We start from the raw sequence: 15,106 nt of genomic DNA, 5'->3' as shown, positions 1-15,106 counted from the left end.
TTATATTTCATTTCTTCTGCTTCCTTTGGGTTTAGTTGGTTCTTCTTTCTCTAGGCCTTCAGGTGGAAGATAGTTTATTTATTCAAGATCTTCTTTTTCTTTAACTTTTAAAAAAAGGATCTATTATTTTAGAGCAGTTTTAAGTTTACAGCAAAATTGACTGGAAAGCACAGAGAATCCCCATTTACCTCCTGCCCTCACACATGTATAGCCCCCTCACTATCACTGTCCCACATCAGAGTGTACATTTGATGAATCTACCTTGACTCACCATTAATACCCAAAGTCCATAGTTTATGCAAGGGTTCTCTCTTGGTATACACTCCGGGGTTTGACAAATGTATAATGACTTGTATCCTCCATTAAAGTATCATACAGAATAGTTTCATTGCCCTAAAATTCCTCTATGTTCTGCCTATTCTGTTTTCCACAGAGGTTGAACCATTTTTACATTCCTACCAGCAATGCATGAGGGTTCTGATTTTTTCATAGACTCATGAGCACTGGTTGGAAGGTTTTCAAGTAGGGAATGTGTATTTTTATAAAGAGCACTCTGGCTGCCAGGTGGAGGATGGATTATAGGTGACAAGGGCAGGGAGTCAGTAGCCCTACTAAATGATGTTGTTGACTTGGACTAGGATGGTGATGGAAAGAAACAGAAAAATGGGGAAAAATGGAAAAATCAACAGGACAGGATCTGTTCCTGGGAGTGGGAGGAATGGAGAACAATTCTCAAGTGGCTGGCTAGGAAAGCTGGGTGGATTGTACTGCCGTTTTCCAAGATGGGATTGACTATGTGAGGTACTGGCCTGGGAAGAAATCAAGTCCTACGGTTTGGACAGAGCTGAATGTGATAGTGTGATTTGGACTTTATTTTGTGGGGTGCTGCCCTTTACTGTGAGGAAAGCCCAGTCTCTGGTCCTGCTTGGCACCTCTAGTCTTGGTGTCCACAGTCTGAGCTCTTTTGTTTCCAGAGCAGATATGTTATGCAGACACTGGACATAGGACGGAGGGTCTCTGCCTGGTATAGAGGTCACAGTTGTGTTTCTCAGCACCCTTTTCTGGAGTTCTCTTTATTTACAGGTTTCCTATTTGGCTTGGCTTCCTCTAACAGCCACTTGGCATGGCCTGCAGTTGCTGAGCTGGGACCTAGATCCTTTGCCGTATTGCTCATGGTAGCACCAGGCTCTTACTTGCTCTGTTTCATATATCTTTTAGCATCTGGTCTGTGCCTTTCCCTGTGTAACATGTGGTGATGGGGACATTGGATCCTAGTGTGATTTTCATGTTGGGCCAATGGGCAAAAGAAAGCACTTCGAGTTGGAGAGGGGAGGGCACAGGTATGGGAAGAAAAGTCTTAATCATGGTCATGATTGCCCCTTAGTGCCCTAGATAAATTAATCCTGGCCATTGTTGCCTCATCATTCGCATTATTGATTTTAAAAAAATGTTGTTGTTTATTTTTTAGAGAGAGGAAGGTGGCGGGGGGTGGGCGGGGGGGGTGGGGGGGGAAGAGAAACATCAGTCAGCTGCCTCCTGCACACCCCGTGATGGTGAATAAACCTACAACCTAGGCATGTGCCCAGACTGGGAATTGAAAAGGCAACATCTTGGTGAATGGGTTGGCGCTCAACCACGAAGCCACACTGGCTGGGCTCATTATTGATTTTAGTATGTGTAGTGCTTTTACTTAACATGAACACACTACAAAACTCCTTTTTGTAGGAATTGAAGACACGTGAGTCATTTTCTGCATGAAAACAGGATAATTATTAAAGAAATGATTACAAAATGCCCAAAACCCTATTCTTGATTTTCTTGCACTTGTTAATTCAAGGTAGCACTGGTGAAATTCCAAAGAGTAGTTGATATGTTCAGAACACTATTGAACTTGGCTCCTTAATCACAAGGATGCTCTCACTCCATATTTCTTCAGAGATATTTCAGAGTGCTTTCATTCTCGGAAATTCTTTAGTATCCCACGTGCTGGGTTTAGTTTGCTGCCTGAAGGTCTCTCTGTGGGGAGATAAAATAACTAATTATACTCTTAATATATAAGCTGGCTGCAGGCACAGGCGGTGCCAGCTGTGTCTTCCATCTCCCTGAGCACAGCACTTGCCCTGAGGATGGGGATAGGGAGCAAGTCAGGCCAGCGGGAGCCCCAGTGGTTATTTCTCGGTGATTGTCATTTGAGCTATTCCAGAAAGAATTGGATGGTGAAGCTCCTGGTAGATGGGAGACCTCCACATGGAGCCAAAATAGAGCCCACCCAGAAGTGGTGGAGCCAAGACATGGATTCTGGTGTCATCCTTTGGGCCCGGAATCGAGCCACTGCTGACGCTAGTACCGTCTCTGAATGTGCAGGACTGACGATTTTATTGTTGTTACACCAGTTTGTGTTGTGCTTTCTGCCACTTGTAGCTGAAATACAGCTGGCATTCATCTGATCCAATCCCTTGACTCAAGGCTGACCTAGGGAGGCTAAGTGATGGGTCCCAGGCCACCCAGAGGAATGGGGTGTAGGAGCCGGAGGTAGGACACCAACACTGAGGCAAATGCTGATTTCACCACCCTCTCCACTCTAGTAATTGATTTGGCCACAGATATAGGACTTTGGGGTTGAAATAAATGTGGGAATATACAACCTCTGAGGTTTGAGCCAACATAAAAGAAGTTATTATTTTTTTTTGTCAGATATTACACTCATGAAGCACATTTATTAAGAATGGAATATCTAAGGGTGATAGGGATTTTAAACTTTTTTACTCTTTTATATGCCTTCCCTAGTTCTACCCCCCTCATCATTTATTGTTTTCCTGGTGACAAATTTAAATAAACATCTCATTCTATTAATGGTTTTTAATGAATGAAAACCTCCACAGGTAGGAAAAGGTTCCTTGCACAGACTCTGTTTTTCTTCTACTCTGGGCATTGTAAAATGTCACCGTTTTCCTCATTCGACTGTCTTGTTGGCTGCTGTCTCACCAACTCCTATTATTCCAATTTTCTGGGATGGTTGGGACATTGAAAGGAATTTCTGCCTCTCAGCCTCCCTGGTGTGAGGGCCTGGAACTGCTCCTTGCTCAGGCTCCCTGCACTTGTGCACTTTGCAAACCATCTGGGCCTGGGGAGCTACCACCGAGCCTCTAAGGGGCTTTTTTCCCTTTATGTCCTGATAATGAGTCTCAGTAATTTGGAGAAGCAGGTAGGCTGCCACATTGTGTGCCCTGAGTGTGCTGAGGAGTTGGTTGGATGCTTGGAGGTACCCAGTGTTGCAGCTCACAGCCCCATCTTCTGTCTGTCACCCAACGGGATTCCTATGGGGCTTGGCCGTCTCCCTGCATTGACCGGGCAGCCCCAGGGAAGTCAGGTGTTTGTACTCACAGTTCTTGCATTCGCTGAAATCACTGAGGTCAATGTCACATGAGGTTGAGTCTTTCATCTGTGAATTAACCACCAGTTAGCTTTGCAGAGGACATGCAGCCGTCCCACCCATCTCCACACCCCAGCTCCTCTTCTCCTTCTTCCCTCTCCTCCTTCCCTTCTCCCTCTTCTATTTCCTGGCCTTCTTTTTGGCAGAACTCATCCTCTCCCCCTGTCCCCGCCAGCTTGAGCATTGTCCTATCCCACTGCTGGGGTCAGAGGGAATGTTGCATCCCCCAGCCTCTGGACTCCTGGAGGCTGATGTGTCCTCCCCACGTCTTTCCCAGCATCAGGTCTTAGCTGAGGAAAGGGCTTCTTCCTGTCTTCCCACAAATCACATAGACCTTTGTGGTGGTGCCCGCCCATTTCCTATGACTTACTTTCTCTTTTATGGCAACTGTCAGCAGTTGAGGAATGACATCATCCAAGGGCAGAGGGATAGGGAGAGGCAAAGTATCTGTGACCCTGGGAAGATACATGTGGAGAGCTGTGTGATTTTGCATTTCTGGATTTTGTCCCACATTGGAGATAATCCATCCATTGATGATACAGCTGCAATGATGTCCTGCTGCTTACAATTTGCAACCACCTGAGCCCTTTCACCTTTGGTTATAGTCATGAAGGAAGAAGCAAGGATACCTGGGAAAATCACCAAAGCTGGACATCTGACCCAGTGTTTCACATGGAGGAATTTATCCTTCAGATACTGTGCACATTAATGAGCAGATATGTATGGTACCTTAGTAATTAGAGTTGGGCAGAAAGTTAATAATTGGAAGAAAATCCACTATTTCATAAGGGACTGCTAAATAAATTATAGTGCATCTTCATAATGGAGTTCTAGGTAGATTTAACATAAGAAGCCATTTACTGATGCAACTAATTCCATGAAAAAAATGTTTTATGTGAAACAAATTGAGTGCAGACAGGCGTCTATAATATCTGCCCATTTCAGAGTGTGTGCATGTTCACGCATATTTATTGCCAATGCAAATATCTCTGAAAGATAACAAAAAGGATAGATTCATTGGTTGTTTCCAGGGAGTACCATTAGCCAGCTGGTGTATATGGATGGGCAGAGACTTCACTGAATAGCCTTTTGTATCTTTTGAATTTTGATCCAGGTAAATGCATGGCTATGCAACAAAACTGGAACAAAATAAAATGTGTGCTTAGTAGGTAGAATGTAGGCCAAGTGAGGGATGGCTGTTTCCACATAGTGGTCTGTTCTTAAGCAGAGACCCTTCTCTGGGTCTCTTTTATAGATCATTGAAAGCATTGGGTTGGCTGAGCTGATCTATGAGGGTAACCTCCTGTGTACCAGGGGGACATTCTAACATACAGGCTTGTTGATCCAGAAAATGAGAAAAATGGTCTCACGTACGTCTTCACCAACTGAAGGTACACTTTCGTAGCCTTGATGACCTTGTCCTGGACTTGGAGGCTGACACACTGGGTGTCGTTTGTGGAAACACCAATTTTCAGAGTCACATCGCAATTTACTTGAAATCCCAGTATGCTGATTACAGGTCCTAACAGGCTGTGGAGAACAAGATAGAGGTGAAACCTCTATCTATGGAAACAAGATAGAGAGGGAAAGTCTGGTGCTTTCTAATGAGCATGAGCCAAGGTTGAACATCCCCAGTACACAGGACTCAGAGGCTGGCATTCCATAAACATTGGAAAATCCCTCTCCTGACCAAACTTCAGGAAGTCTTTTTTTCCTGGAGGCACCAGGCTTCCTTGTAACTGGATGCCCATTACAGGTTCACCTTTGTGCCCAGCACCCCAGCTGTCTATTGTGTGAGTGACAGCGTAAGAAAACCCACCATTTACCACACCTGGTCTTATTAACGTCACATGCTCTGAAGAAGACAAATGGCTCTTCCTACCACTGCTAATGGTGTTGGTCACAGACATGGGCTGTGGAGGCAGAAGGCCTGGATTCAGGTGTTGTCACTGCCACATGTCAGCTGTGTGACATTGAGCAAGGTTTATAAGCAGTTTGTGGGTCTCAACTGGTTTCCCAATCTTGAGACAGGACTGCTTTCTTGATGAGGTTGTCAAGAGACTTTGGAAGTTGAGTGCCTCAGTTAAGTGCCTGGATGGAGCTCAGTCAGTGAGAGATATCAGTGCTGGGAGTTAGTCCAAGGAGTTTTCTTCTCCTAGGGGGGTTCCTGCCCTTCTTATGCCTTCCTGTGTGCCCTGGGCCTGTCCTGTGAACGTGTTCCTCTCCCACATGTCGACTCTCACCAAGTACAGGGCCCACTTTTAGTTCCTCCCTCTGTGCCCAGCATGGTGTCTGGTACAAAGTAGTACATGATAGGTGGATGAATGAACATGTGCATGCATGCATGTTTGCATTGGTAGCTTCTGGAGTGCAATGAAACATCTCTGTCTCCCCCAACTGCCTAGGACAGTGTTTGTGAGAGTGGGCTGCTGCTCTTTGGAGAGTGCAGGTGGTTTGGAAGCTACACTTCCCAGGAATCCAGTGCGGTCAGTAGGAGGTGCACTCTGTGGCTTCTCTCTACATTGGCCATCTGTATAAATGTGCATGTTTCACAAGGAATTTGCATTTCTGGCTTTGTTTACACTCTTTGAAGATGGAGTTCCATGGAGTCATTATCCCTCCTTGGTCCTCTGGGCTGGAGGAGAGGGGCAGCTGTGCCCAGTGCCTAATTTGCCCCATCCTCAGACATCCTGCCTTTCTCTGTGTTGTCCCTGCCTGGCCCTTTGGATACTGGATATTAAGGGTGTTGTCCAGGGCAACTCAGCAGACTGATTTGGAGACAGGCTCACCCTTTTCCACCTATGAAGGCGGTAGTCACAGCTTGAACGAGGATCTCATCATCTGTCATGGTCAACACCATGTTCTCCACAGTCGCTTTTTGAACCTCTAATCTGCAAAATGACAGCATCCAGAGTCAGTCCTGACTCAAGTAATCAACCTGAACAGCAGGAGAAATGCCTTTCAAGCAGCCAATTAACAACCTACCAACCCATCCATCCCCCGGATGGCCTAGTCCTGTCAGCCGCCCCGTTCCTTACGCTCAAGAAATCTTGTTCATATTTCCCCCCAAAGGACACAGAGCTGGAATATTGCTTTGTGAAAACATGGCTGTCCCTTTCCATGGGTTTGTAGGAGGCTGAACTTCAGTATCCCCAAACATCACTTTTCTCATGTGCCGTACCTTAGGGGCAAGGAAGCACTTACCCTATCAAGAGATCTTTCACGTTAATGTTTCCCAGCACGCCCGAGAGTGCATCATTGATGCCACTTGGCACCGCACTCTTTAGTACGCCTTCGGTGGATTCTTTGAGCTCGCCGACTTTGTTGAGCACACCACCCAGGGGCAGGGGAAGGTTTGAGAGAAGAGAAGAGTCCTGGTCAGCTTTTTTTGCAGGATCCCCCGCCACAGTGTTGGGTAGTAGGCCACTCAGGGCTCCTTGGGCCAAGGGTAGCAGGTTGCTGACAGCATCAGTGGCTTTTGAGAGCGAAGGCAATGGTGACTTTGAGGACTTGCTGTTGCTCCCCTTGCCCAGGACACCAGTAAGGCCACTGTCACCAAGGATATTGAGGGAGGAAGAGAGGTCTAACAGAGACAGCACGTCCAGGTTGGACACTGTGTCTAACACTGTTCCAAGCACACCGGCCAGATCCACATCTGCACACATCAGCATCTTCTCAATCTGCGGTGGCAGGGTGGTGTTCAGATCTGAATATGGTGAAGAGACACATTTCTATTGTTAGCTGCACAGCTGGTTTAGTCAGAGGAACCTTCCCAGCTGGAGAGCCAGCACCTGCAGCATTATCATCAGGGTGGAGGAGGCGGTAACCATGGGTTTGCCTCCACACTGGAGACAAGCAAGTCAGGGAGAACTCGAATCCTAGAAGAAGGTGTGGAAGGAAAGGACGGTCAAGAGCCAAGTAGTAGAGCTGAAGTCACAGGGTCCTATCCTATTACGCTGCCCTTGATGGCTGGAGAAAGGAACTCAGAAGAGCTGTCTCACCTGGACGACAGTCAACCTTGGCTGCCTAGCAGGAAAGTGAATTGGACTGAGGGACAAGATTCTTGTTCCAGTAGAGTAGCAGGAGGGAGAAGTCTGTTAGTACCAGCCCCTGTGAAGCTTGTAGGCCATGGCTTTTGGGGCCTTGCTGCTGCTTTCCGTGTGCCCCGGGCTCTGCAGTCTGGAGGGCCTTTGCCTGTGTGGGGTGATGTGGACGCGCCTCCATCTTTTGCATGTATGAACCTCCAGACCCACACAAGAGTGTTTTGGTCAGCATTGTTCAGAGTGGAACACAATTGGACAAAAACACAGTTGATGTTTATATCCCGGAGAATTTATCAGGCAGAATGTCACTGCATTTCTGCAGAGAAATGCAGAATGGACAGAACTTCCTCATAGATAAAACATGTCACATACATACATATGAGAGACAGTCAAGCAGGCCACCTTTTGAGAAACTTTATGACATGTAGTGCAAATTTTAGATTCAGAGTGAGTAGCCATATGACATAACAATAAAGAAATGACAAGGGAAAAACATTCAGGCTAGAAGCTTCCTCTGGTTGGGAAAGAGGGGAGGCCGGAAGAATATACAGGACTGTGAATATACATTCACTCCCTGTGTGAGTGAATGATCGAGTTAACCAGGTCACATTACCTTCAGCCCAATGCCTGGTTTTATTCTGAATGTAGATTTTGATTACAAAGGTATTTGCTGCGTATATCTTTTCAGTGTTTGTATGCTTGACAATGAAATTCACCAACACCACCACTACCGCCAAATACTGCTTGATGGGTGCATAGCTGTCCTTCGTACCACTGTCTGAACTTTTCTGTATATTTGAAGTATTGCATAATAAGGCAGGATGGTCAGAAGAGTGGGGTACATGTTCTTAGAGAAATGCAGTGATGGGTGAGTTGTGGTCAGTAGGCAGTTGCCGAGTTTCTTTCTGTCACCCTGGCCTGTCATGCTGGAAGGTTGACCTAAGCCATGACTATAGGGCCGATAATGGTAGCCATGAGGACTTACCTGTGGCCTTTGTTTGATGATGAGTCCTATTCCCTTCTTATTCCCCAAATGGACTAACTTCTTTGCCAAGTTTTGCAATTCCTGACTAACTTTGTCCTCAGGCCCTGGGAAATAGCTGGGGGACAGAAGTCCACACTGAGAAGGGAGCTTGAGCACGAAGCTGGTCAAGGGATTTGGACGTGGGCCTGGATTTCTTATTTTCTGGCTCCTGTCAAGCAGGTTGATGCTTTAAGCACCTATGGGTGTCTGGGCTGAGCTCTGGGCCCAGCATTGAGAAACTGAGATTTCCTGGCAGTGTTCAGGTGATAAGAGTCATAAAAGGCAGGCAAATGGAGAGGTTGCTGGATCCAAAAGCTCCCTTCTCCAAGCTTGCTTTGACATGTCCTAACCAATGTGTGGACTGCAGACAAGAGCCTCATCATCATCTTGATCTTATTAGAAAACCACTACTGCTGACTGGGTAGCTCAGTTGGTTAGAACATTGCCCTGATCCCTCAGGTTGCGGGTCAATTCAGGGCCAGGGCACATATAAGAATAAACCAATGAATATATAAATAAGTGGAACAACAAATCTCTCTCTCTCTAATCAATAAATAAAAATTAATAAAAAAAGCCAGGCTGGTGTGGCTCAGTAGTTCAGCACGGACCTATGGACCAGGAGGTCATGGTTCGATTCCCGGTCAGGGCACATGCCCGGGTTTTGGGCTCGGTCCCCAGTGTGGGGTGTGCAGGAGGCAGCAGATCAATGCTCTTCTCTCATCATTGATGTTTCTCTCTCTCCCTCTCCCTTCCTCTCTGAAATCAATAAAAATATATTTTAAAAAATTTAAGAAAAAGAAAGAAAATCAGTACTGCTGTGCTATTGCTATAGCAGAATGTCTGGGAGTGGGGCCCCAGCAGCTTTTTTTTTTTTTTTTTTTTTTAATCTTGGTAGGGGGGATTTATAATCTAATAGCTAGAGCACCTGAATTAATATGAAAAATAATCATTATTTTAAATCTTAGAACACATATACTAGTACTTATGTGAATAGAGGGTTAACTTTCTAATATATGAATAGGGGTTAAGTTTTTCTTAAAGTTTCCTTTTCAAGGCCTGTGCAAAACGATTAAGGAGGTGACTCAGCTGTGAATCCAGCAAGCAGAACAAATAAGCATGGTCATACCAACCCACCAGGAGTCAAAACATCATCTCATCGCCTGATGACTAATTACAATAGCTAATGTCTGCAGACCCCCAGGCCTGCACGTAGCTGTATTCCTCATCCTATCCCCTTCCCCCTAATAATCCTGCCCCCTACACCTTGCTGGAGGCAGGATTTGATGCTTGTAAGCACCCTGTCTTTTGGTTGGCTAGCCTTCTCAATAAACACCTAATATGATTCTACCCTGCCTTTGTTATTGGACACAGCGACAGGCAGCCCGAGCCTAACCAGGGATTTATCTCACTTGAGTATATGCTTTTTAACACCCCCCCCCCACCCCGCACACACACACACACGATTTTTTAGAGAGAGAGGAAGAGAGAGGGAAACATTGAAGTTAGAGAGAAAGATTGATAGTTTGCCTCCTGTACTTACCCCAACTGGGGACTGAACCTGCAACCTAGGTATGTGCCCTGACCGAGAATCGAACCTGCAACCTTTGGGTGTATGGGTCAATGCTTCAACCACATGAGCCACCAGTCAGGGCCCAGGCAGCTGTTTGGTTAACAAGCTCCTGAGTTGATTCTACCACTTCTCTTTGAGAATCACTGTTAAGAAGGAATGAATAGTCTTTGAATTTGGAAATGAGAAACTGTGAGGGATGTGAAAGTCAAACTATAGATGAAATAATTTTTACTTACAGTCATAGAGCTTGCTGCTAGACATGATGTTCTTGACCACAGGGGGAGTCTCAGCTAGACGTCTTGTAGGGGGAGAACCATTTGGAGCTGGGAGAAGTCTGCGGAACTGTACGGGAAGTGGAAGGGGTCTTTTGACAGGAAGTTCTCCCAGCACTGAAGGTGGGGTCAACAGGTCAAGCGCTTGTGCCTGGACAGCCAGTGTGATGGCCAGGGCCAGGAGGGTTAGCATCTTGGCGGCTGATATCTGCAAAGGAGGGCTTCGTCAGACACCACATTCCCAGTGGACCATAGAGCTGCCAGTATGTTTATAATGGATGTACACACAAGATCCTACCTCTTGTAGGGGGGTGTCATTCACATTGCAGGTACTCTAGCCTGCATAGTGTATTCAAGGAGCAATGTTTCATCACATGGAAGTCAATATCTTGATAAGGGCATTTTTTTCACTTCTATTCACCTTTGCATAAATGTATCTACGGGCTGGTGGCATCCTTTGAGTACAGGCCTGCCCTTTTACTATAGGCCTTACCTGTGGCGTCCCACATCCTCCTGCCAGCCCTTTTGACTCAAACATCCTTGGAGTGGTCTGAGTCAACTTCTGGGTAACTGGAGAGTTTTGAATGCTTCAGCTACAAATATAGGGTGTCCCAAAATTCACACAAGATTTGAATTTTGCGTGAGCATTAACAACAACAAAAAATAAAAGCCTAATTTTCTTGGTTTATTGAATCAGATTCTAATATCTGTTGCCCTTTGACTTCAATCCCTTCAATTTGATAAGCATTACCAAGTACCAATGATGGCCCAGGAGCAGGGACAATGAAGACCAATGAAGACCATGGCTTTGCGTATGTGCCAGCAAAGCCGTGGAGGCCATTTACCCAATGTGCTATTCCATACATAACCCTATACTGTATACTTTATGAATCAATAAAAAATTTACAATTTTTAATTATAAACCTGTGTTTTCTATCAAAATTACTTCTTGCGTGAATTTTGGGACACCCTATATTATCTCTCCAGTGGTCAAGCTCTCTCCCTGCTTTTGGTCAGGTAATGTATAAAGCAGTGTCTTTGTTGGTGTGAGCTTACCAAGTGCCCATCTCTTTCTGAAGTACAAATGATGTGATATGAGCTGTTTTAAACTCTCTGTAAAACCCTGAGAAGGAAGGCCTGTGTCCTCATCATTCAGATGGTGAAACTTATATAAGCAGGCACCACTATATACAGGTGGCAGATTGGCTCATTGTCCAGCCCCCTAGTAATTACCATGGTCAGGATCATTCAGCCACCCAATCAACCATTCCCAGGCTTGGCATTCTTCACCATTTTGGTATTTGGGCTGTCTTGGCAATTTAACTCAGTTAGCAGAGGCCAGAGCCATCCCCTTGTGAGTGAAACCATCTAAGGGCTACTCTGTCTTTTGAGGCCTGTTCTGGTTTTGGGAGAGCACTGGTATGTTTCAGTGGTGGCATGAGCCAGTTCACACAGTTGTACTAGTTCTCAGCACAAATCGGGCTCCCTGTGTGAGTGAATGATCGAGTTAACCAGGCCATCCCCCTTCTGTGGCCCGTTCTGTGTGCAGGGCAATGGGTGATCCTGTTGACCGCAGGTCACATGGCCTCTTCCTCTTGGCTGGGGTTGAGCAGCCATAACTGCTGTGATTGTATAAATGTGTAAGTCTCAACTCTACCTCTGTTGCATGGGATGGGTCTGTACATATATCCTTTTTTTTTTTTTAAAATATATTTTATTGATTTTTCATAGAGGAAGGAAGAGAGATAGAGAATTAGAAACATCGATCAGCTGCCTCCTGCACATCCCCCACTGGAGATGTGCCCGCAACCCAGGTACATGCCCTTGACCGGAATCGAACCCGGGACCCTTCAGTCCGCAGGCCGATGCTCTATCCACCGAGCCAAACCGGTTTCGGCTGTACATATATCCTTATTGAGTACTGGTCAGTGTTTGTACTTGTTACTGTGCTAACATCTGCAACATCTTATACAATCCTCCCAGCAAGTCCAGGCACTAGGTAGTATTATTACTGCTGTTTCCAGCTGAAGGCAGAGAGCTGGGTGCACTCCCAGACAGGAAAGCCCCACTTGACTCTGAGCTCAGCTGTTCACTCAGTGGGATCACTTCCTTTCCTGGCTGTCAGATTCCTCCCTTACCATGATTCTCAAAGTCTGGCTGTCATTGAGAATCATGGGTAACATGGAGGCTTGTGTCTTAGGGCGTTTGCCCTCAGTGAAGCAAGTAGACTTTGGAGGTTCTCTCTGTTTGGATTTTTCTCTCCAGACAAGTTTAAAAAATCAGACTTGGGGACCTTTGTTCTTGCCATGGGTAGGTAGGCATTGCCCAGATCTAGCTGCCTGCCACTTAGCAGCATCATCAGCAGAATCGCTATTGCAGAAATGTTGGGAAGGACATAACCAGAAGCCAATTCCAGTCCTTCACATTGAACAAATTAGGTGTTATAAAAAAATAGTCACATTTTCATTATTTTTTTGATTTTACCCTCCTCTGTGTGAAATTGGTCTTTACTGTCTCAGGTGACATGTAAGTGTCCTGTGAGGAAAAAATAATAAAATTCTGTGCCTGTGACTGAGTTGATGGCAATATTGTTATACATTGTCTTTAGTGGGACCCTTGGAGAGTCCCAGTAGCAAATCCCCCTTTTCTAAAAGCAGTTGCATAACCAGCAATTGCGACACCTACTGTGCTAGGCAGAGTGCTGTGTGGCTTAGTAGGGAGGTGGCTGAAGAGATTCTAAATGCAAACCCTAGTTTTCGTCCTCTGATGAACTGTCCTAGCTTGTTTCCACCTCCGAATTTCAGCCCGTTCTTTTGTGAACTTGATTTAGTGAGTTCTTACCTTGCCCAGTGTCGATGGGTCGGTGTTGATGGGCGACCTTTTTCGGAAGCTGCCTCTCCTCCTGCTATTGCTGGGACTGTCAGCCGGAAAGCTGCATCCCACATTTATAGACCAATGTCTCTAGGGGAAGTGATCAGACATGAAGGGATGCCATTCAAGTGTGCTGATAAGGGAGGCGTGATACAGGCTGATTTCCAAGATCAGCACCTGCTAATGGTTGTGACATTTGTCAGTGCCTTTCTGAGAGATGTTCATGGTGCCTAGACCTTATTCAGAGGGCTTGTCTGTCCAAGTACTGTCATTTCTATTTAAATCTTTAAAGACCTATTATCTCTGAGTCATGTGGGTGCTGGTTGAATGGCAGTGTAGAGCAGTCTGTAAGGCTATATACAGGTGCCAACTCATTGAGAGCCTGTTAGAAAGGTACGAGTCCTGGGCCCTGTCCATGCTATGCACTCAGCATTGAGAGACCAATTCTAGGGCAAGGACTTGTGAGGGAGGGCATGGGTCACTTTGGATAGGGTGTTTCCCTGTTAAGTAATATTTTACCTCAGGTGTGTGTGATAGGACATATTCAAACATGCACAGATTTAGGAATAAGTGATGGACGCAGGAGGATTGGAAAGTACACAGTGTCTGAAGTGGGCGAGAGCCTGAATGCGGGCCTGGGGATTGTAAGCATGGCTGTTACAGAAATTGCTCAGCCCCCGTTCCTTTCCCAGAAGGCCTCTGGGATGAGAGTGAAATGTTCTCAGATGTCCGCTGTCCTTTCAGTTCTGTTTTAGAAATTTCAGTCTCTATGTGAGGCTTCCTCTCACCTGTTCTTTATTTAATGGCTCCCAAAATTCTAGAGCCCATTCCCTGGGCCTCAGGCTTTCCCCTATTTAAGAGGTTGTTCTCAGTCATCTGTTCAGTTCCTACCACTAGGATCTTTGTGATTTTGTGCATCTTGTCACCATCTTGCTGTGTGGTGTATCACAGCTTTACAAAGGAAGAGTGTGGGAGAGGGAGATGATTTTGACAGAGAGCGTGGCTAATGTCTGCTTCTGCTCACTTGACGTGGGGGCATTGGTTTGGGTTCCTGCCTTCAAGCAGGCTCAGCATGTTTGCTGCCTGGCTCTTGCCAACCCCACTGCGGTTCTCAAACTGTGGACCTCAAGTGTAGTTCTGGTTGCCAAAGGCCCCATTTTGGGATTTGCTGAAATGTCAGATGCATAGAACAAACAATAGTTGACCTTTTCCCAGAGACTAGAACCATGGGTTTTACACGAGATGATAAGGAGGACAAAACCCAACTGTCCTGGATCTTATTTTTCTTGGACATTTGAGGGAAAGTGAATGATCCTTTAGTTGAAATTTGTGACACCCATTAGTGGGTGTGGCCCTTGATTTTGCTAATGGTTGCTAATGGTTTCTCTGGACCCAAGGAATGAACCCTACTCCAGGCGTGGGGCGGGGCACATCCAGGATGTAGCCTTTGAAGTCCCCTTGTGGCTTCCTGGTTCCTTGTCCTTTCTCTCTCCCTCAACCCTAAGAGGTGGGGCAGCCATTGACTTCTTTCTGCTAATCCAGGACCCACATGAGCGGTTTCTCAGAAGGTGGCTTAGCAGGCTGAGCCCTGAGGCTCCCTTGTTGTCAAGCCCTAAGTGCTAAGTGATTTGACTGCTGACTCTTGAAAGGGAGGGTCATTTCAAGGCTGGCCAAGGCTTGGCTGGATCACAGTTGCTGGTGATAACACAGATACCAATTCTTTTTTTTATTTTTTTTAAATTTTTTTATTTTTAAAATATATTTTTATTGATTTCACAGAGAAAGAGAGAGAGATAGAACCATCAATTATGAGAGAGAATCATTGATTGTCTGCCTCTTGCATGATCCCCAGGATTGAGCCCACAACCCAGGCATGTGCCCTGACTGGGAATT

The 15,106-nt window shown here is 45.8% G+C and overlaps 1 protein-coding gene across 1 annotated transcript; it reads right to left on the bottom strand.

Moving 5' to 3' along the window:
* Nucleotides 1–1,670: 1,670 nt before the first annotated feature.
* LOC308523248 (vomeromodulin-like) lies at nucleotides 1,671–13,255 on the bottom strand. The gene is made up of 8 exons (XM_081096998.1): nucleotides 13,184–13,255; nucleotides 10,307–10,550; nucleotides 6,638–7,139; nucleotides 6,223–6,324; nucleotides 4,808–4,963; nucleotides 3,804–3,888; nucleotides 3,385–3,442; nucleotides 1,671–2,016 (listed from the first exon to the last, which is right to left on the bottom strand). Coding segments are annotated over exons 2-8 (1,134 nt in total). The 5' UTR covers nucleotides 10,536–10,550; nucleotides 13,184–13,255; the 3' UTR covers nucleotides 1,671–2,014.
* Between the last annotated feature and the right edge of the window lie 1,851 nt (nucleotides 13,256–15,106).

The sequence above is a fragment of the Myotis nattereri genome (genome assembly GCF_964212035.1).
Source record: "Myotis nattereri genome assembly, chromosome: 8".
Classification (NCBI taxonomy): domain Eukaryota; kingdom Metazoa; phylum Chordata; class Mammalia; order Chiroptera; family Vespertilionidae; genus Myotis; species Myotis nattereri.
This window is presented reverse-complemented; position numbering and strand designations above follow the sequence as displayed.